This window comes from Rana temporaria, chromosome 9 (assembly GCF_905171775.1).
Source record: "Rana temporaria chromosome 9, aRanTem1.1, whole genome shotgun sequence".
Lineage (NCBI taxonomy): Eukaryota > Metazoa > Chordata > Amphibia > Anura > Ranidae > Rana > Rana temporaria.
Window position 1 is genome coordinate 179186379 of NC_053497.1, and position 22652 is coordinate 179209030.

The following is a 22652-nucleotide window of genomic DNA, read 5'->3' on the forward strand; positions in this document are numbered from 1 at the left end:
GCCTGCTAGGCAGCAGATTTAAAGCAACGTACAGGTAACATTGCTTTGCCTGCCCATGCCATTCTGACGATGTAGGCAGAATGGGGGAAATGCCTTGTTTACATCAGCATTTCCCTGTTCTTCCTCTCCGTGAGGCGATCGCAGGACTCCCGGCGGACATCAAGTCCGCGGGACCCAGGCTCAGACTCACGGAGCTTGCAGCGCACGCGCGCACCCACGATGCCGCATCTTAAAGGGTAAAGTATATACAGTTGCAAGAAAAAGTGCACCCACAACCCGGGCCTTAAAGGCGTCGTATACAGGGCCGATCCTAGGGTCACAGACGCCTCGGTGCAGAAATATTTCTCCACCCCTTTACACATGTTTCTATGGCTACAACTCAAACACAGAGATGCTCCCCTAAGAAGTCTTCATTAGTGTCCCCCATCAGAGCCCCCACAGCAGGTGTCCCCATCAGGGCCCCCCAGCAGGTGTCCCCCATCAGAGCCCCCCCACAGCAGGTGTTCCCCATCAGAGCCCCCCCACAGCAGGTGTTCCCCATCAGAGCCCCCACAGCAGGTGTTCCCCATCAGAGCCCCCACAGCAGGTGTTCCCCATCAGAGCCCCCACAGCAGGTGTCCCCCATCAGAGCCCCCCCACAGCAGGTGTTCCCCATCAGAGCCCCCCCACAGCAGGTGTTCCCCATCAGAGCCCCCCCACAGCAGGTGTCCCCCATCAGAGCCCCCCCCCACAGCAGGTGTCCCCCATGAGAGCCCCCCCACAACAGGTGTCCCCCATCAGAGCCCCCCCCACAGCAGGTGTCCCCATCAGAGCCCCCCACATCAGGTGTCCCCATAGATCAGTACTTGTCCAATAGATCCCTGTAGCTTGGGTGCACTGGGAGCAGAAACACATTACAGGGGGCGGGGGCATACGTGGCATCTTTGGTTACTTGGAGGGTGGCACTCGGAGAGCATTTCTGGGAGTGCACGGGATGATTGGCAGCAGCACCGGCCAACCCTGAAGCCTCTCATCACACCGCCTATGGGAGAAGAGCCGACACACGCAGAGGGGGCGGGGCAGACAGGAGACTGCTACATGCACACCGGACAGAATTAATTAGTGGAGCCTACTGCCGGAACGTGTTCCAGTACTAGGCTCCACTGTGGTACCCAGACTGGATTCCGGGGACAGCGGGAGGTATGCGCTCTTGTCAGTTGCCAGTGGAGAGAGCAAGCGGGATGGGGAACCGAAGCACCCGCTACAGGCGCTCCGCCTCTGGACACAGACAAGGAGGAGGGAGGGGAGCACTTTGGAGCTTCGGCTCCCCACCTCTGCGGCGCCTAGGTGCGGAGCAGCCTATGCACCCTGCCTAGGATCGGCCCTGGACGTATATATACGTCGACCTGCCCAGCCGTGCCATTCTGTCGACGTATATAGTCGCGCAGCGGTCGGCAAGCTATCCAGACTCCACTTCTAATAATGATTGGATTTCTGGGTAGACTGTTAACGAACTTTGCTCTTGTTATGCCTCCACTTTCCCTATCACTAAGTCCCTTTTTTTTTACTAGCGTAGCTTTTGAAGTTGGCAAAGCGTCGATCTGTTGTCCCCAGGACGGACACATTGGCCTCAGAATCGCCCAGTCAGCACATTGTGGGCCGTTTTCGCAGTTCGCAGGGACAGGAAATCTCCGGATCGAGCGCGGTGAAGGGCAGACTCAATCCATCAACAAGCCGCGTGGGTTTCCTCTGTGAGAGGCTAATTAGGAAAAGTTTATAAATAATACATCGGCTATAGATCTTTAGAGAACTTAAATACATTTTAGCGCGACACAGGAAGCGGGGCCGCGTGCACACAACCGCCCACTCCCCGGCCTCAAACTCTTAAATTAATAATGTTTATTCCACACGGAGATGATTAAATGCGCGGCGTTCCGTGCGTCTGCGGAGAAATAATCACTTTCATTTACACTTGTTTAATTAGCCTTTGATTAGATCAGCGATTCGTGTGATTTATGGATCTTGTACAGAGCGCTCAGGTTGCCGATACAAGGAGTGGATGAAGCTTTGCATTTGTCAATTTTTTTTTCTCAACTGATTTGCAGGGGTGGCGGTGCTGGAAGGTCCAATGTACGCCGTGGGCGGCCATGATGGATGGAGCTACCTTAATACGGTGGAGCGGTGGGACCCTCAAGCGCGGCAATGGAATTACGTCGCCAGCATGACAACCCCCAGAAGTACGGTCGGAGTGGCAGCTTTGAATAACAAGTGAGTTGTACGCAGGGCAGGTCCTACTATACTGTAGGAGTTTCACGATATTGGTGCAGTCAACGAAGGGTCATGTTGGCCCAGAGACCAATCCAAAGACATAAAAAATGATTTACTACATTAACAACTGTATCAATTAATTGTTACAAAATTGTAACTAATAACATTTCATTTATCATTAAATATTCTGGAAGGAAACCTTAACTTTCTTTGTAGACCATAGAAACTAGGGTTGTCCCGATACCACTTTTTTAGGATCGAGTACGAGTACCGATACTTTTTTTTTATGTACTCGCCCCACATATTCCAGCCATGTCCCCCACATATTCCAGCCATGTCCCCCACATAATGCAGCCATGTCCCCCACATAATGCAGCCATGTCCCCCCACATATGCAGCCATGTCCCCCACATATTTCAGCCATGTCCCCCACATATTCCAGCCATGTCCCCCACATATTCCAGCCATGTCCCCCACATATTCCAGCCATGTCCCCCACATAATGCAGCCATGTCCCCCACATAATGCAGCCATGTCCCCCACATAATGCAGACATGTCCCCCACATATTCCAGCCATGTCCCCCCCATATTCCAGCCATGTCCCCCACATATTCCAGCCATTTCCCCCACATATTCCAGCCATGTCCCCCACATATTCCAGCCATGTCCCCCACATAATGCAGCCATGTCCTACATACCTTGATGATGCCGCACGTGCCGCCGTTAATCAGCGTGCGGGGAACATTACAGCTTTCGTTTGAATAGCTGTATCCCCGCCGCGTATAGACACTCCCCCTTGCTCGGGATTGGACAGATCATCCGTCCAATCCCGCGCAAGGGGGAGTGTCTATACGCGGCGGGGATACAGCTATTCAAACGAAGGCTGAAATGTTCCCCGCACGCTGATTAACGGCGGCGGCTTTGTGGTTTGCGGCGACGGGTTTGCGGCGGCGGGGGGGGGAACAAGTATTCTATTTTAGTATCGGGGGTATTTGCGGGAGTACGAGTACTCCCACAAATACTCTGTATCGGTCCCGATACCGATACTGGTATCGGTACAACCCTAATAGAAACTATAATGAACTTAACTTGCATGCTATATGGCCCATAGGTTGTTGACACCTGACCATCACACCCATGACCTGGTTGAACGTCTCATTCCAAAATTATGGATATTAATATTGAATTGCAGTGGCGGCTGGTGCTCAGAATTTTTGGGGGTGGGGGCGCAAACAAACTAAAAAAAAAGCCAGTTTCCCCCCCAAATGCAGCCAGTTTCTGTGCCCATTAAACGCAGCCACTGTGTCCATCAAACGCACAGTGGCGACAATTCATGGGCACAGTGGCGACAATTCATGGGCACAGTGGCGACAATTCATGGGCACAGTGGCGACAATTCATGGACACAGTGGCTGCGTTTGATGGCATGGCACAGTGGCGACAATTGATGGGCACAGTGACAACAAGTGATGGGCACAGTGGGAAGAATTGATGGCACAGTGGCGACAATTCATGGGCACAGTGGTGACAATTCATGGGCACAGTGGCTGCGTTTGATAGCATGGCACAGTGGCGACAATTGATCGGCACAGTGGCAACAAGTGATGGGCACAGTGGTAACAATTGATGGGCACAGTGGCAACAAGTGATGGGCACAGTGGTAACAATTGATGGCACAGTGGTAACAATTGATGGGCACAGTGGCTGCGTTTGATGGCATGGCACAGTGGCGACAATTGATGGCACAGTGGCGACAATTGATGGGCACAGTGGCTGCGTTTGATGGGCACAGTGAGGCTGCAATTGATGTTTGTTTTTTTCCGTTTGTTTGCGCTCCCCCCCAAAAATTTTGAGTACCAGCCACCACTGATGTACAGTATATATATATATATATATATATATATATATATATATATATATATATATATATATATATATGTGTGTATAAATATATGTATATAAACAATATAATTTCCATTAGAAAGTACTTCATCTGTTCTAGCTGTGTAGTTTAGCACATAATACACGGGTGGCAGAAGTCTGCAGAGCATCCCCCCTTCATTCTGCACACATGAAGCAGACATGGAGAGATGAGATAACAGTCCGGAAACAATAACTGGCTGCTAACAAAGAACCTCCAACAATGGGGGGGGGGGAATGGGGGGGGGGACGTGACTTTCCAACCACAGAATTCTACAGATAACAGGAAACTCTCCAGCTCAGGATAATCCTGGATTACAGCGCCCCCCGCAGGCAGACATGCAACAGAAGGAAGCCAAGGCACGGGGTACTACGGTGGGGACGCAGAGCCGTTTTCAGGGACGTCTGTAAAACGGACAGTCACATCTCTAGGAGTTTATTTGATATTTTATATTAAAAGATAAAAGTTTTAGCACCCTTGTGTTTAGGCGGAGTTACTCCTAAGTTTACCTGCCGGGTATAACGGCCTTGGCCCATTGTTAGGGATCAATTGACTTCACCCTAACGCCGCGCATACGCGATCGGACATTCCGACAACAAAACCGTGGATTTTTGTTTCAGACGGAATGTTGGCTCAAACTTGTCTTGCGTTCACGTCGAAACCAATGACGTCCTTGCGGCGTACTTTGGAGCAATGCACACTGGGATATGTCCACGGACGGCGCATGCGCCGTTCGTGAAAAACGTCAATCACGTCGGGTCACACGTTATTTACATAAAACACGCCCCCCCTGTTCCACATTTGAATTAGGCGCGCTTACGCCGGCCTATTCACGCTACGCCGCCGCAACTTGCGGAGCAAATGCTTTGAGAATACAGCACTTCCCCGTCTAAGTTGCGGAGGCGTAACGTAAATAGGATACGTTACGCCCGCCGCAAAGATACGCCGATCTACGTGAATCTGGGCCTATAACTTTTGTGCAAACCAATCGATAAACGCTTATTGCGATTTTTTTTAAACAAAAATAGGTAGAAGAATACGTATCGGCCTAAACTGAAGAAAAAAAACTATGGGCCAGATTCAGAGAAGAAGTACGCCGGAGTATCTGCGTACTTTCAAATTTTCTGCGTCGTATCTTTATTTGTAATTCACAAACAAAGATACAACGGCATTTGGCTAAGATCCGACAGGCGTACGGCTTCGTACGCCTTCGGATCTTAGGATGCAATACTTCGGCGGCCGCTGGGTGGAGATCGCGTTGTTTTCCACGTCGGGTATGCTAAATAGCTGTTTACGGCGATCCACGAAGGTACGCGCGTTCGTCGCATTCTCTTACGTCGTCGCTAGTCGGCTTTTTGCGTCGCAAAGTTACGGCTGCTATTGAGGTGGTGTAACAATAGACAGCCCATGTTAAAGTATGGCCGTCGTTCCCGTGTCGAATTTCAATTATTTTTTTTTGCATAAGTCGTCCGGGAATACGAAAGTACGTAACGCACATCGCCGTTCAAATCATTACGTCGGGCGACGTCATTTCGCGCAAAGCACGGCGGGAAATTTCAAAACGAAGCATGCGCAGTACGTCCGGCGCGGGAATGCGCCTAATTTAAACGGTACACGCCCCATTTGAATTAGGCGGGCTTGCGCCGGACGGCTTTACGCTACGCCGCCGCAAGTTTACACGCAAGTGCTTTGTGAATCAGGCGCTTACGCTGAAAACTTGCGGCGGTGTAACGTAAATGGGATACGTTACGCCGCAGCGCAGGTACATGAATCTGGCCCGTTTTTTTAAAATTTTTGGGGACATTTACAGCAAAAAGTAAAAAAAATATCACTTTTTTTGTTTCAAAATTGTTGCTCTTTTTTTGTTTATAGCGCAAAAAATAAAAAACGCAGAGGTGATCAAATACCACCAAAAGAAAGCTCTATTTGTGGGGAAAAAAGGACACCAATTTTGTTTGGGAGCCACGTCGCACGACCACGCAATTGTCAGTTAAAGCGCCGCAGCGCCACATCGAAAAAAAAAATGGCCTGGTCATTGGGCAGCCAAATCCTCCGGGGCCGACGTGGTTAAATAAAACTTGTATTTTAGGTTAGGTGGCCCTTTAAATCCACGGAGGGCATTTAATATCCGCCGTGGCGTTTTCGCACTAAGCGCTTTTCCTGAATTTGCGACTGCAGCAGATTTTTTTAGTTTTTTTGCCTCTCTAACCTCCTTTTCTTAATTGCAGCAGAATATCGTCGTTTCTTTCATGTGCCCTTTGTGTCGGGGGATGCAGCTGCGCCATTAATGACTCCTCCAGCGTCGCCCATTCGGCGCCCGCCGTCTCTCCGGCTGATTATTTATGCAGCTGCTGAACAGTCCCTCGAATCGCAAGCTGTTTATTCCGGGCGACGTATAAAGTCGCCATTGAACCCATCTCTATCGCTTCATCGCTTTTCATTCGGGAAGTGGCTAAAAATAGGACGGGGGCAAGGGGGTTGGCGCGCGGCGTGCGGAACGGGATTCGGCAAATGTAATGAAAATCCGACACGGATCGGGCCGAGTATCTGCGGACCGGGGACTTTGTTAGAACGAAGGATTTCAACTGGCCGAGGTCCCCAACCTGGCTTTTTCATTTTTCATACTATATACAAGGGATCGTTCACAAGGGGGCGCTTCATTTTAAAGCAGCCTTTGCCGGGCATTAATGCACCCGGGGGGCTGACACCAGAAATCATGGGGGGGGGGGGTGGGGGGTTACCATCTACCTGATTATGTATTGTACAGAGTGCAGGTGTCAAGATTATGTATTGTACAGAGTGCAGGTGTCAGGATTATGTACCATACAGAGTGCAGGTGTCAGGATTATGTATTGTACAGAGTGCAGGTGTCAGGATTATGTACCATACAGAGTGCAGGTGTCAGGATTATGTACCATACAGAGTGCAGGTGTCAGGATTATGTATTGTACAGAGTGCAGGTGTCAGGATTATGTAATGTACAGAGTGAAGGTGTCAGGATTATGTAATGTACAGAGTGAAGGTGTCAGGATTATGTACCATACAGAGCGAAGGTGTCAGGATTATGTACCATACAGAGTGCAGGTGTCAGGATTATGTAATGTACAGAGTGAAGGTGTCAGGATTATGTAATGTACAGAGTGCAGGTGTCAGGATTATGTACCATACAGAGCGAAGGTGTCAGGATTATGTACCATACAGAGTGCAGGTGTCAGGATTATGTAATGTACAGAGTGAAGGTGTCAGGATTATGTAATGTACAGAGTGCAGGTGTCAGGATTATGTACCATACAGAGCGAAGGTGTCAGGATTATGTACCATACAGAGTGCAGGTGTCAGGATTATGTACCATACAGAGTGCAGGTGTCAGGATTATGTACCATACAGAGTGAAGGTGTCAGGATTATGTACCATACAGAGTGAAGGTGTCAGGATTATGTACCATACAGAGTGCAGGTGTCAGGATTATGTACCATATAGAGTGCAGGTGTCAGGATTATGTACCATACAGAGTGCAGGTGTCAGGATTATGTACCATACAGAGTGCAGGTGTCAGGATTATGTACCATATAGAGTGCAGGTGTCAGGATTATGTACCATACAGAGTGCAGGTGTCAGGATTGTGTACCATACAGAGTGCAGGTGTCAGGATTGTGTACCATACAGAGTGCAGGTGTCGGGATTATGTACCATACAGAGTGCAGGTGTCAGGATTATGTACCATACAGAGTGCAGGTGTCAGGATTATGTACCATACAGAGTGAAGGTGTCAGGATTATGTATTGTACAGAGTGAAGGTGTCAGGATTATGTACACTACAGAGTGCAGGTGTCAGGATTATGTACCATACAGAGTGCAGGTGTCAGGATTATGTACCATACAGAGCGAAGGTGTCAGGATTATGTACCATACAGAGTGCAGGTGTCAGGATTATGTACCATACAGAGTGCAGGTGTCAGGATTATGTACCATACAGAGCGAAGGTGTCAGGATTATGTACCATACAGAGTGAAGGTGTCAGGATTATGTACCATACAGAGCGCAGGTGTCAGGATTATGTACCATACAGAGTGCAGGTGTCAGGATTATGTACCATACAGAGTGAAGGTGTCAGGATTATGTACCATACAGAGCGCAGGTGTCAGGATTATGTACCATACAGAGCGAAGGTGTCAGGATTATGTACCATACAGAGCGAAGGTGTCAGGATTATGTACCATACAGAGCGAAGGTGTCAGGATTATGTACCATACAGAGTGAAGGTGTCAGGATTATGTATTGTACAGAGTGAAGGTGTCAGGATTATGTACCATACAGAGCGAAGGTGTCAGGATTATGTACCATACAGAGTGCAGGTGTCAGGATTATGTACCATACAGAGTGCAGGTGTCAGGATTATGTACCATACAGAGTAAAGGTGTCAGGATTATGTACCGTACAGAGTGCAGGTGTCAGGATTATGTACCATACAGAGTGAAGGTGTCAGGATTATGTACCATACAGAGTGCAGGTGTCAGGATTATGTACCATACAGAGCGAAGGTGTCAGGATTATGTACCATACAGAGTGAAGGTGTCAGGATTATGTATTGTACAGAGTGAAGGTGTCAGGATTATGTACCATACAGAGTGCAGGTGTCAGGATTATGTACCATACAGAGCGAAGGTGTCAGGATTATGTATTGTACAGAGTGAAGGTGTCAGGATTATGTACCGTACAGAGTGAAGGTGTCAGGATTATGTATTGTACAGAGTGAAGGTGTCAGGATTATGTACCGTACAGAGTGAAGGTGTCAGGATTATGTACCGTACAGAGTGCAGGTGTCAGGATTATGTACCATACAGAGTGAAGGTGTCAGGATTATGTACCATACAGAGTGCAGGTGTCAGGATTATGTACCATACAGAGTGCAGGTGTCAGGATTATGTACCATACAGAGCGAAGGTGTCAGGATTATGTACCATACAGAGTGCAGGTGTCAGGATTATGTACCATACAGAGTGCAGGTGTCAGGATTATGTACCATACAGAGTGAAGGTGTCAGGATTATGTACCGTACAGAGTGAAGGTGTCAGGATTATGTACCGTACAGAGTGCAGGTGTCAGGATTATGTACCATACAGAGTGCAGGTGTCAGGATTATGTACCATACAGAGCGCAGGTGTCAGGATTATGTACCGTACAGAGTGCAGGTGTCAGGATTATGTACCATACAGAGCAAAGGTGTCAGGATCATGTACAATACAGAGTGCAGGTGTCAGGATTATGTACCATACAGAGCAAAGGTGTCAGGATTATGTACCGTACAGAGTGCAGGTGTCAGGATTATGTACCATACAGAGTGAAGGTGTCAGGATTATGTACCATACAGAGCGAAGGTGTCAGGATTATGTACCATACAGAGTGAAGGTGTCAGGATTATGTACCATACAGAGTGAAGGTGTCAGGATTATGTATCATACAGAGCGCAGGTGTCAGGATTATGTACCATACAGAGTGCAGGTGTCAGGATTATGTATCAGAGTGCAGGTGTCAGGATTATGTATTGTACAGAGTGAAGGTGTCAGGATTATGTACCATACAGAGTGCAGGTGTCAGGATTATGTATCATACAGAGTGCAGGTGTCAGGATTATGTACAATACAGAGTGAAGGTGTCAGGATTATGTATTGTACAGAGTGAAGGTGTCAGGATTATGTACCATACAGAGTGCAGGTGTCAGGATTATGTATCATACAGAGTGCAGGTGTCAGGATTATGTACAATACAGAGTGAAGGTGTCAGGATTATGTATTGTACAGAGTGAAGGTGTCAGGATTATGTACCATACAGAGTGCAGGTGTCAGGATTATGTACCATACAGAGTGCAGGTGTCAGGATTATGTAATTACAGAGTGCAGGTGTCAGGATTATGTACCATACAGAGCGAAAGTGTCAGGATTATGTACCATACAGAGTGCAGGTGTCAGCATTATGTACCATACAGAGTGCAGGTGTCAGCATTATGTACCGTACAGAGTGCAGGTGTCAGGATTATGTATCATACAGAGTGCAGGTGTCAGGATTATGTACCATACAGAGTGCAGGTGTCAGGATTATGTACCATACAGAGTGCAGGTGTCAGGATTATGTATCATACAGAGTGCAGGTGTCAGGATTATGTACCATACAGAGTGCAGGTGTCAGGATTATGTACCATACAGAGCGAAGGTGTCAGGATTATGTACCATACAGAGTGCAGGTGTCAGGATTATGTACCATACAGAGTGCAGGTGTCAGGATTATGTATCATACAGAGTGCAGGTGTCAGGATTATGTATCATACAGAGTGCAGGTGTCAGGATTATGTACCATACAGAGTGCAGGTGTCATGATTATGTACCATACAGAGTGAAGGTGTCAGGATTATGTACCATACAGAGTGCAGGTGTCATGATTATGTACCATACAGAGTGAAGGTGTCAGGATTATGTACCATACAGAGTGCAGGTGTCCTCCGGGGAGACCAATATGAACTATAACCATAAAGCCTGTAAACCAATGGGAACCATAACCCCAGAGCCTGTAGATCATTGGGAAACTATAACCACTGATCCAGTAGACCCACGGGAACCATAACCACAGAGCCTGTAGACCCACTGGAACTATAACCACAGAGCCTGTAGATCTATGGGGAACTATAGCCACTGAGCCAGTAGACTCCTGGGAACTATAAACACTGAGCCAGTAGACTCCTGGGAACCTTTAACCACAGAGCCTGTAGATCTATGGGGAACTATAGCCACTGAGCCAGTAGATCTATGGGGAACTATAGCCACTGAGCCAGTAGACCCCTGGGAACTATAACCACAGAGCCTGTAGATCTATGGGGAACTATAGCCACTGATCAAGTAGACCCTTGGGAACTATAGCCACTGAGCCAGTAGACTCCTGGGAACTATAAACACTGAGCCAGTAGACTCCTGGGAACTATAAACACTGAGCCAGTAGACTCCTGGGAACTATAAACACTGAGCCAGTAGACTCCTGGGAACTATAAACACTGAGCCAGTAGACTCCTGGGAACTAAAAAAAAACCGAGTCAGTAGACTCCTGGGAACTATAAACACTGAGCCAATAGACTCCTGGGAACTATAAACACTGAGTCAGTAGACTCCTGGGAACTATAAACACTGAGTCAGTAGACTCCTGGGAACTATAAACACTGAGTCAGTAGACTCCTGGGAACTATAAACACTGAGTCAGTAGACCCATGGGAACCATAACCACAGAGCCTGTAGATCTATGGGGAATTATAACCATTTATCAAGTTGACCCTTGGGAACTATAGCCACTGAGCCAGTAGACCCCTGGGAACTATAAACAATCAATTATAACCTTGGGAACTATAACCACTGACCCAGTAGACCCATGGGGAAATATACAGCTGAGCCAGTATACCCATTTGGGAACTATAGCCACTGAGCCAGTATACCCATGGGGAACTATACCCACAAAGCCAGTATACCCATAGGGAACTATACCCACTGAGCCAGTATACCCATGGGGAACTATACCCACTGAGCCAGTATACCCATGGGGAACTAGAACCACTGAGCCAGTATACCCAATGGCGAACTATACACACTGAGCCAGTATACCCATAGGGAACTATACCCAAAGAGCCAGTAGACCACTGTAGGACTAAAACCACCAAGCCTGTAAATCCCTGGAGAACTATAACCACTAAACCAGTATACCCATGGGGAACTATACCCACTGAGCCAGTATACCCATGGGGAACTATACCCACTGAGCCAGTAGACCCATGGGGAACTATACCCACTGAGCCAGTATACCCATAGGGAACTATACCCAAAGAGCCAGTAGACCACTGTGGGACTAAAACCACTGAGCCTGTAAATCCCTGGAGAACTATAACCACTAAACCAGTAGGGTCTTCCTATGACCAATGGTTGTCCATCTTCTACGATCCATAAGACTAACCCACTTCTCTTGATTTCCCCCCCTCAGGCTGTATGCGGTGGGCGGCAGGGATGGAAGTTCTTGTCTAAAGTCCATGGAGTGCTTCGATCCCCACACAAACAAGTGGAGCATGTGCGCGCCGATGTCCAAGAGGAGGGGAGGTGTGGGAGTGGCCACCTACAACGGATTTCTCTACGCTGTCGGAGGACACGACGCCCCGGCTTCCAACCATTGTTCCCGCCTGTCAGACTGTGTGGAGAGGTGAGAAAATCGTCATCACCATCATGATCATCATCATCCATCATTATCATCAAGCAGAGGTATAGTATGGCCAAAACCTTTTGGTTGTGTCAGTTTTCCATTATCATTGCCCACGACTGGGGTAGATGCCTCCTCATCTCTTGTATGGTCACCAAAGCTGGTCGGGAAGGCGATCATTTGTTTTTGTTGGGGTTGGAACGTCTGATTGTTTTTCCTCCCTGCCATGGTTGGGTGTTTGGAGTGGGGTGCAGCATGGTGCCATGGTTGGGTGATTGTAGTGGGGTGCAGCGTGGTGCCATGGTTGGGTGATTGTAGGTGGGGTGCAGCGTGGTGCCATGGTTGGGTGATTGTAGGTGGGGTGCAGCATGGTGCCATGGTTGGGTGATTGTAGTGGGGTGCAGCATGGTGCCATGGTTGGGTGATTGTAGTGGGGTGCAGCGTGGTGCGGAGACAGGAATTCACACAGACAAATGCAATAGAACTTGGATTTCAAGAACAGTTCACAACAAGTCTGGTGGGACAGCCAAGGTCCATAATGTGGCTTAAATACCCCCCCCCCCCCCAATTGGAATCCATGTGCCATGCATGTAGATCAGGGGGCTGGACGCATTGGATAGCGGGGGCAGCGCCAGCGCGCCCCTAATGGACAGGCTAACGCTGGTTGTCACTAGGGGTGAGCTCAATGTCTGGTCCAATCATAAGTCAGGACTGTGTTCAGAACTTCATCTGAATGCCAGACATTTAGGGGCATCCAGCATGGATGGAACATGGCATGACGGTTGTTTGCACCCACCATGTCCTTACCAACCACTGATGTCACCTGGTCATATATACAATAGGCGAGGATCAAACACATTGCCAAATATTGGGGAAAAAGGTCCTTTTCCTAATCAACATGGGGGACAAAGTGCTTTGCAAGGTGGAACCCCCATGGCAAGGTACCCCCTCATGTTGAGGGCATGTGGCCTGGTATGGTTTGGCTTACCTGAATTTTGTTAAAATTTGGCATTGGTAGATGTTCCCCAGAGTAATGCTCACCCCCCTCTACATGCTATTTTTTGACAGCCCTTTGCCTATTAGCCTGGAAAATTTTCATTTTTGATTTGGCACTAGTTGACTTCTATGGGGTTTGGGTTTGGCAACCCAAGGCACCAACCTATAGGTTTGGGTTTGGCAAGTCAAGGCACCCACCTACAGGTTTGGGTTTGGCAACCCAAGGCACCCACCTACAGGTTTGGGCTTCGCAGCCCAAGGCACCCACCTACAAGTTTGGGTTTGGCAAGCCAAGGCACCCATCTACAGGTTTGGGTTTGGCAACCCAAGGCACCCACCTACAGGTTTGGGTTTAGCAACCCAAGGCACCCACCTACAGGTTTGGGTTTGGCAACCCAAGGCACCCACCTACAGGTTTGGGTTTAGCAACCCAAGGCACCCACCTACAGTTTTGGGTTTGGCAACCCAAGGCACCCAACTACAGGTTTGGGTTTGGCAACCCAAAGCACCAACCTACAGTTTTGGGTTTGGCAACCCAAAGGCACCCAACTACATGTTCTTCAGCGATAGTTGTATCCCATTTCTCAAGGGGGGTTTCCTGATGGTAACAACAGTGGAGCGTGTGTGTGTGTGTAACATGGTATGAACCACCCACCTCCAAGTCTCCAATGGAAGCCTTTTCAACAAGGAGACAACTCAGAAGCACAGTTGGAATGCAAAGACAGAGCGTTGTCACTAGGGAGGAACTCAATGTCTGGTCCAATCGTAAGGCAAGACTGAACAACACTTGCTGTTCAGAACTTCATCTGAATGCCAGACATTTAGGGGCATCCAGCGTGGATGGAACATGGCAGCTTCCAACCATCAACGGTTGTTTGCACCCACCATGTCCTTACCAACCACTGATGTCACCTGGTCATATATAGAATAGGCGAGGATCAAACACATTGCCAAATATTGGGGGAAAAGGTCCTTTTCCTCATCACCATGGGGGACAAAGTGCTTTGCAAGGAGGGCCCCCCATGGCAAGGTACCCCCTCATGTTGAGGGCATGTGGCCTGGTATGGTTTGGCTTACCTGAATTTTGTTAAAATTTGGCATTGGTAGATGTTCCCCAGAGTAGTGCTCACCCCCCTCTACATGCTATTTTTTTGACAGCCTTTTGCCTATTAGCCCAGAAAATGGAAATGTTTGATTTGACAGATTTGGCACCAATTGACTTCTACGGGCTTTGGGTTTGGCAACCCAAGGCACCCACCTACAGGTTTGGGTTTGGCAAGCCAAGGCACCCACCTACAGGTTTGGGTTTGGCAACCCAAGGCACCCACCTACAGGTTTGGGTTTGGCAACCCAAAGGCACCCAACTACAGGGTTGGGTTTGGCAACCCAAGGCACCCACCTACAGGTTTGGGTTTGGCAACCCAAGGCACCCACCTACAGGTTTGGGTTTGGCAACCCAAAGGCACCCAACTACATGTTCTCCAGCGATAGTTGTATTCCATTTCTCAAGGGGGGTTTCCTGATGGTAACAACAGTGGAGCGTGTTTGGCTTACCTGAATTTTGTTAACATTTTGCATTGGTAGATGTTCCCCAGGGTAGTGAACACCCCCCTCCCCACACAATTTTTGAAGGACCTTTGCCTATTAGCCCAGAAAATTGTCATTTTTGATTCTGCACCAGTTGAATTCTACGGGCTTTGAGTTTGGCACCCCAAGGCAGTTCAGCTGAACCCTTGTTGGCACCCTATAAGAAGTGACATGAACATATTAAAACTTTGATGTTGGGTCTTCTTCTTTCATTCTTATTCCGGCATCGCTTACAAAACCGGCCTAACAAAACTTTTCTCCAATTAAAGATTTGACCCTAAAACCGACAACTGGACAACAGTGGCCCCGCTGAGCGTTCCCAGGGATGCCGTCGGCGTCTGCGCACTCGGAGATCGGCTGTACGCTGTGGGCGGATACGAAGGGCAAACGTACCTCAACACGGTGGAGTCTTACGACACGCAGACCAATGAGTGGACACAGGTGGGTCACGCACATTTCCCAGTGTCACCGAAATCTACAAGTCTACCTTATTTTTCCAGCTCCCAAAATTGTTAAATTTTTTACGCAAACAAATATTTATTTTGATGAAATTGTCATACAAAAATTTTGAAGGCAAATCTACACTATGGGACAGGAAGTGAAGGGAAATCTACACTATGGGACAGGAAGTGAAGGGAAATCTACACTATGGGACAGGAAGTAAAGGCAAATCTACACTATGGGACAGGAAGTGAAGAGAAATCTACACTATGGGACAGGAAGTGAAGGGAAATCTACACTATGGGACAGGAAGTAAAGGCAAATCTACACTATGGGACAGGAAGTGAAGGGAAATCTACACTATGGGACAATAAGTGAAGGGAAATCTACACTATGGGACAATAAGTGAAGGGAAATCTACACTATGGGACAGGAAGTGAAGGGAAATCTACACTATGGGACAGGAAGTGAAGGGAAATCTACACTATGGGACAGGAAGTGAAGGGAAATCTACACTATGGGACAGGAAGTGAAGGGAAATCTACACTATGGGAAAGGAAGTGAAGGGAAATCTACACTATGGGACAGGAAGTGAAGGGAAATCTACACTATGGGACAGGCAGTGAAGGGAAATCTACACTATGGTACAGGAAGTGAAGGAAAATCTACACTATGGGACAGGCAGTGAAGGGAAATCTACACTATGGGACAGGAAGTGAAGAGAAATCTACACTATGGGACAGGAAGTAAAGGGAAATCTACACTATGGGACAGGAAGTGAAGGGAAATCTACACTATGGGACAGGAAGTGAAGGGAAATCTAGACTATGGGACAGGCAATGAAGGGAAATCTACACTATGGGACAGGCAGTGAAGGGAAATCTACACTATGGTACAGGAAGTGAAGGGAAATCTACACTATGGGACAGGAAGTGAAGGAAAATCTACACTATGGGACAGGCAGTGAAGGGAAATCTACACTATGGGACAGGAAGTGAAGAGAAATCTACACTATGGGACAGGAAGTAAAGGGAAATCTACACTATGGGACAGGAAGTGAAGGACAATCTACACTATGGGATAGGAAGTGAAGGTAAATTTACACTATGGGACAATAAGTGAAGGGAAATCTACACTATGGGACAGGAAGTGAAGGGAAATCTACACTATGGGACAGGAAGTGAAGGGAAATCTACACTATGGGACAGGAAGTGAAGGGAAATCTACACTATGGGACAGGAAGTGAAGGGAAATCTAGACTATGGGACAGGCAATGAAGGGAAATCTACACTATGGGACAGGCAGTGAAGGGAAATCTACACTATGGTACAGGAAGTGAAGGGAAATCTACACTATGGGACAGGAAGTGAAGGAAAATCTACACTATGGGACAGGCAGTGAAGGGAAATCTACACTATGGGACAGGAAGTGAAGAGAAATCTACACTATGGGACAGGAAGTAAAGGGAAATCTACACTATGGGACAGGAAGTGAAGGACAATCTACACTATGGGATAGGAAGTGAAGGTAAATTTACACTATGGGACAATAAGTGAAGGGAAATCTACACTATGGGACAGGAAGTGAAGGGAAATCTACACTATGGGACAGGAAGTGAAGGGAAATCTACACTATGGGACACGGATGGCAAAAAATAAAAAGAGATTAAAACCCTCCCTTAGTTTATCCAAAACAAAGAATAAAAAAAAGTTTTGCCTTTAGCTACACTTTAACCACATAAAGACCAGCCGCCGCAGTTTTACTGCATTATGCGAATCACCTTAATTGTACGTTGCTTCGTGTAATAGATCTAGCAGGCGCGCGTACGTGCCCCCGGAGGCCGTGCGCGTGGCCGGCGGGCGCCATGTCCGCCAGCCACCCCATGATCACTTCACACAGAGGCAGAACGGGAATCTGTCAGTGTAAACACGGCGGATCCCCGTTCTGACAGAGAAGTAGAGAGAGATCTGCTGTTCCTAGCGATCAGGAACAGCGATCTCTCTCCTCCTCCAGTCAGCTACAGCACCCATACAGTTTCCGAATGCAGCCGAATGGTCTTCAGAGTCTCTCTGGCGCCCCCCCCCACCACCTCTGGCCACCTGCGGTATTGCATGCCATAGAAGTCAATGTGGAACCAATAGTTTTTTTTTTCCATTGACTTCCATGGCGAAACTCGCTTTGATATGCGAGTGCTTTGGATTACAAGCATTCTCCTGGAACGGATTATTCCCGTAATCCGAGGTTCTGTACTGATCGCTGTATAAATATCACTGTTCCCAAAAAAAGTGTCTGATATGTCCACCGCAATGTCGCAGTCCTGCTAAAAAAACGCTGATCGCCGCCATTAGTAATAAAAAACATAAAATAATAAAAATGCCATAAAACTATCCCCCTATTCTAATGTTGTAAAGCGATGCGCAAACTGTTGGCGCTATATAAATCCTGTATAATAATAAATAATAATAACTTTTGCGCAAAACCAATCAATAAACGCTTATTGTGATTTTTTTTTTTTTCCAAAAATATGTAGAAGAATACGTATCGGTCTAAACTGAGGAAATACATTTTTTTATATATATTTTTGGGGGATATTTATTATAGAAAAAAAATCAAAAAATATATATATTTTTTTTTTCAAAATTGACGCTCTTTTTTTGTTCATAGCGCAAAAAAAAAATATCACAGAGGTGATCAAATACCACCAAAAGAAAGCTCTATTTGTGGTGAAAAAAAGGACGACGGTAACCTAGAACATAGTGAAAGTGTTTGCATATATCACCCTCTAGTGGACAAATAGAATAATGCTAGTATATAAGACAATCAAGTTATAACATATGATTTTGTGCAATAATAATCGAAATAAATACAATAATAAAAATAATAATAATACTGTTAATACCAATAATAATACATCAATAAGAAAACTGTTTTTTTTTCTAATTAAAAAAAATAAGTACACAACTCACAGACTTTCACAGATCTTTGATAATTACAAAGGCAGAGCTGTATTCTTCTTTCTGGCTGTCAGGCAGCCCAGGTCCTGCTCGGCATTCATTTATAAAATGAAATCTCTTTTTGCACCTTGCGTTCAAAAATTAACTATTATGTGAAAAAAAAGACAAAAAAATAAATTAAATTAAATCTCTTTTTGTACCTTGCATTCAAAAATTAACTATTATGTGAAAAAAAATAAAAAAAAAAAATAACAAAAAAGCCCCTTAATTACTCTTAATGAACTTTCGTTTTCTTCTTTTTTTTTTTTTTACTTATACCCTTTATACCAGGGATCTTCAAACTATGGCCCTCCAGCTGTTGCGGAACTACAAGTCCCATGAGGCATTGTAAAACTCTGACATTCACAGACATGACTAGGAATGATGGGAATTGTAGTTCGGGAACACCTGGAGGGCCGTAGTTTGAGGACCCATGCTTTATACCCTTCTTCCCTTAGAACAGTGGTTCTCAACCCTCTAGTGCCGTGGCCCCTTGATAAAATTTTCCAAGTTGTGGGGACCCCTAACAGTAAAATTATTTTCGTAGCGTGGGTTGTCAGCACCCAAGGCAAGACAAGTAATTTGCACCCCCAAACTCATGGATATTTTGCACTCCCTGAATCCCTTCCACTCATACAGTATTAAAACCCCTATCGTACATTTTAGGATGTACAACTCTTTCTCTTTGTTCTCCTTTCTTTCTCTTTTATCTCTCTTTATTAAAAAAAAAAAATTTCCCCATCCCTCTCCAGCCATCTTTCTTGTTCTTTTTCTTTCTTTTAATCCCGCTCTTTTTCTCTATATTCCATGTATTCTCTATTTTTATTACTTCTCTTGCTCCTTGGTCAGTGGGGGGGGGGGGGTGGGATGAGTGGCAGTGCTGGCAGGGAATTGGGATGAGTGGCAATGCTGGGGAGAGTTCTGATCAGTCAAAAAGGCTGGGAGAGCGGTGTGGGCTTCAGGAACAGCCCAGGATGTGGGGACCCCTGGCAAATCATCATTTGACCCCCGAGGGGGTCCCGACCCCCAGGTTGAGAACCACTGCCTTAGAAGCTCTCTTTTTTTTTTGTGCCAATAACATGATTTTTAGTAAAAGGGACAAATCGCAATATAAAAATGTTACATGTAATTATATGTAATTAACCCTGTCATACCCTTCTTCCCTTAGAAGCTTTTTTTTTTTGCCAGTATCATGATTTTAGTAAAAGGCACAATTCACAGAACACAATTTGTGGCTAAATGTAATTCATTTATGTTTCTTAATTTATTTCATTTATGTATTTTTTTTTTATCCTAAAACATGTACGTTATTTTTTTATTAACTCTTTAATTCCATCCCTTAGATTTATATATATATATATATATATATATATATATATATATATATATATATATATATATATATATATATATATATAACGAAAACAAATATATATATATATATATATATATATATTTGGATAACAAACAAATATATATATTATTTTTTTTATAAATACAAATACAAACTATATACAAACAGTAATATATATTTATATATATTTTTTTGTTTATCCTAAAACATGTACGTTATTTTTTTATTAACTCTTTAATTCCATCCCTTAGATTTTTATATATATATATATATATATATATTTGGATAACAAACAAATATATATATATATATATATATTTTTTATAAATACAAACACACATATATTATTATTATTTAATATATATATATATATATATATATATATATATATATATATATATATATATATATATATATATATATATATATATATATATATATATATATATATATATAATACTGTATTTTGTTTTCTGTTTAGCTTGTATTTTTTTTAAGCAATATGTAAACCTAATCAATAAAATGTTATATGAACTATTGCTTCTTATTGTAATTTCCAAGGCTTTCAATGTTTTTAAAACTGGAGTTTTTATTAAATAAGTTCCTCCTGGGCATCCTGACAAGACGCCTCCAAGACTACAAGTGGTACAGGGAAGAGAACCTCTGGTACTCAAGGCAAGGAGACCAAAGGGCAACCCCCCCTACCCTAAGTACTTTCATTCAGGGTTACAAAAATGAAAACAGATTTGATAAACGATATACAAACAGTAATATATATTTTTTTTTCATCCTAAAAACATGTACGTTATTTTTTTATTAACTCTTTAATTCCATCCCTTAGATTTTTTATATATATATATATATATATATATATATATATATATATATATATAGAAAAGGATAACAAACAAATATATATATATAAATCTAAGGGATGGAATTAAAGAGTTAATAAAAAAATAACGTACATGTTTTAGGATAAAAAAATAAATAATATATATATATGAGTGAGTGAGTAACTTGTATAGCGCAACAAATGCGAACTAAATCGCCTCAAGGCGCTTCCCGTCCAGAGTCATTCCGGTCCTTCAGAAGAGGTGGGTCTTTAGTTTTTTCCTAAAGGCCTGATGGTTTTCTTCCAAGCGGATATATTACTGTTTGTATATAGTTTATCAAATCTGTTTTCATTTTTGTAACCTCCTTAATTCCATCCCTTAGATTTTATATATATATATATATATATATATATATATAAATAAAATAATAATATACTGTGTGTGTATGTGTGTATATATATATATATATATATATATATATATATATATATATATATATATATATATTTGTTTGTTTTGTTTTTAGCACTTATTAATAATTTTCTTTGTTTCTCAGGAGGTCTCTCTGAATATCGGACGCGCCGGTGCGTGTATTGTCGTAATCAAGCTGCCATGAGATGTTTTCTTCCTGAGAAGAATGACGCAAAAAGAATGAACTTCATTTATGAAGACAACCATTTCGAAGCTAGAGCACATCAACAGACACTCGGACTCCCCATTTCCATGAAATTCCGATTCATAACCAACCAATGGTGGGAACATCACTTTGCCAACAATCTTTTTTCTGAAGATTTGTAAAAAAAATTAAAATAAAAAAGACAAAAAAAAAAAAAACATACAAACAATTACTGCCATTTTCTATACGTGGTAATTTCTGAGGCACACTGAATAATTGAACGCAAACAAGTGACGAGGGACGAATAATGAGTGTCAGTACATTTCACATTTAAAAAGAACCAAAACTTTGTCTTTAATATTTTATATTTTATGTACCATCGAAAAATGGGTGCCGACAGCTGAAGGCATCATATATTTTAATATGTATAAAAAAAAAAAAAAAATGTAAAAATGATTACTGAGATATTTTTTATTAGGGATGAGAAAAAAAAATAGAGAAGGCAATAGACGTGAAATATACTTCTTTTTTTTCTGTTTGATTTTTTAAACATCTTTAACTCTTTTACTGTAATTCACCAATTTTTTGCTTTTAACAACATGATGGGTGGAATTTCATCTGATTTTCAGAATCACAAACTGTTACGTTCAATATTTTAACATCATTCACGCAATTTTTTTTTTAATAAATTGCCTGTAATGAAAGGTTTTATATCATAAGCCAGTTAAATTTATGGCACACAGTATTTTTTTTTTTTTTTTTTCAGTAAAAGAATGTTAATTCACTAAGTGTTACGTGCAAAATGTGAACAGCATTTGCATTTTTTTTTTTATTATTTGTTAAAAGCGGGTCAATTCACTAATCATTGCGTGCAATATTTTCACATCGTTTGTAATTTTTATTTTCTTGAAAAATTTTCTTTTTTTAATGAAGAGTTTGATATCCACGGACCAATTAAATGTATGGCTTGCTGAAGGGTTAAAATAAGTGATATCACGGACCAATTAAATTTATGACTTGCAATTTAATAAAAAGTTTGATTTCATAGGCCAGTTAAATTTATGACACTTTTATTTTTTTCAGTTAAAAGAATGTCAATGTTACGTGCAAAATGTGAACAGCATTTTATTTTTTAAAAGTGGATCAATTCACTAAGCATTACAGGCAATATTATAACTTAATTTGCATTTTTCTTTTTTTAAACTTTTTTTTTTTTTATTATTATTATTATTATGGACCAGTTAAATTATTGGCATGCAGCATTTGTTTTTAGATGTAAAAATCAATTCCTAAAAATGATTGCCATCTGCTTTTATTTTATTTATGCTTTTATTCCTTAAAGCTGAATTCCACTATTTTAACTTAATTTGCCTTTTTTTAAAAAAACAGAGCCAGATTCATGAACAATTACGGCGGCGTAACGTATTCCCTTTACGT

At 43.8% G+C, this 22652-nt stretch overlaps 1 protein-coding gene across 1 annotated transcript in view; it reads left to right on the forward strand.

The window, feature by feature from the left end:
• The window catches only part of KLHL4 (kelch like family member 4), a 126405-nt gene extending 104844 nt beyond the window's left edge, over positions 1-21561 (forward strand). The window contains exons 8-11 of the mRNA XM_040325047.1: positions 2085-2247; positions 12183-12395; positions 15245-15416; positions 21156-21561. Of these exons, the coding sequence (XP_040180981.1) occupies positions 2085-2247; positions 12183-12395; positions 15245-15416; positions 21156-21215 (608 nt within the window). The 3' untranslated portion in view covers positions 21216-21561. The remainder of the gene's footprint in view (positions 1-2084; positions 2248-12182; positions 12396-15244; positions 15417-21155) is intronic.
• Positions 21562-22652: the final 1091 nt, after the last annotated feature.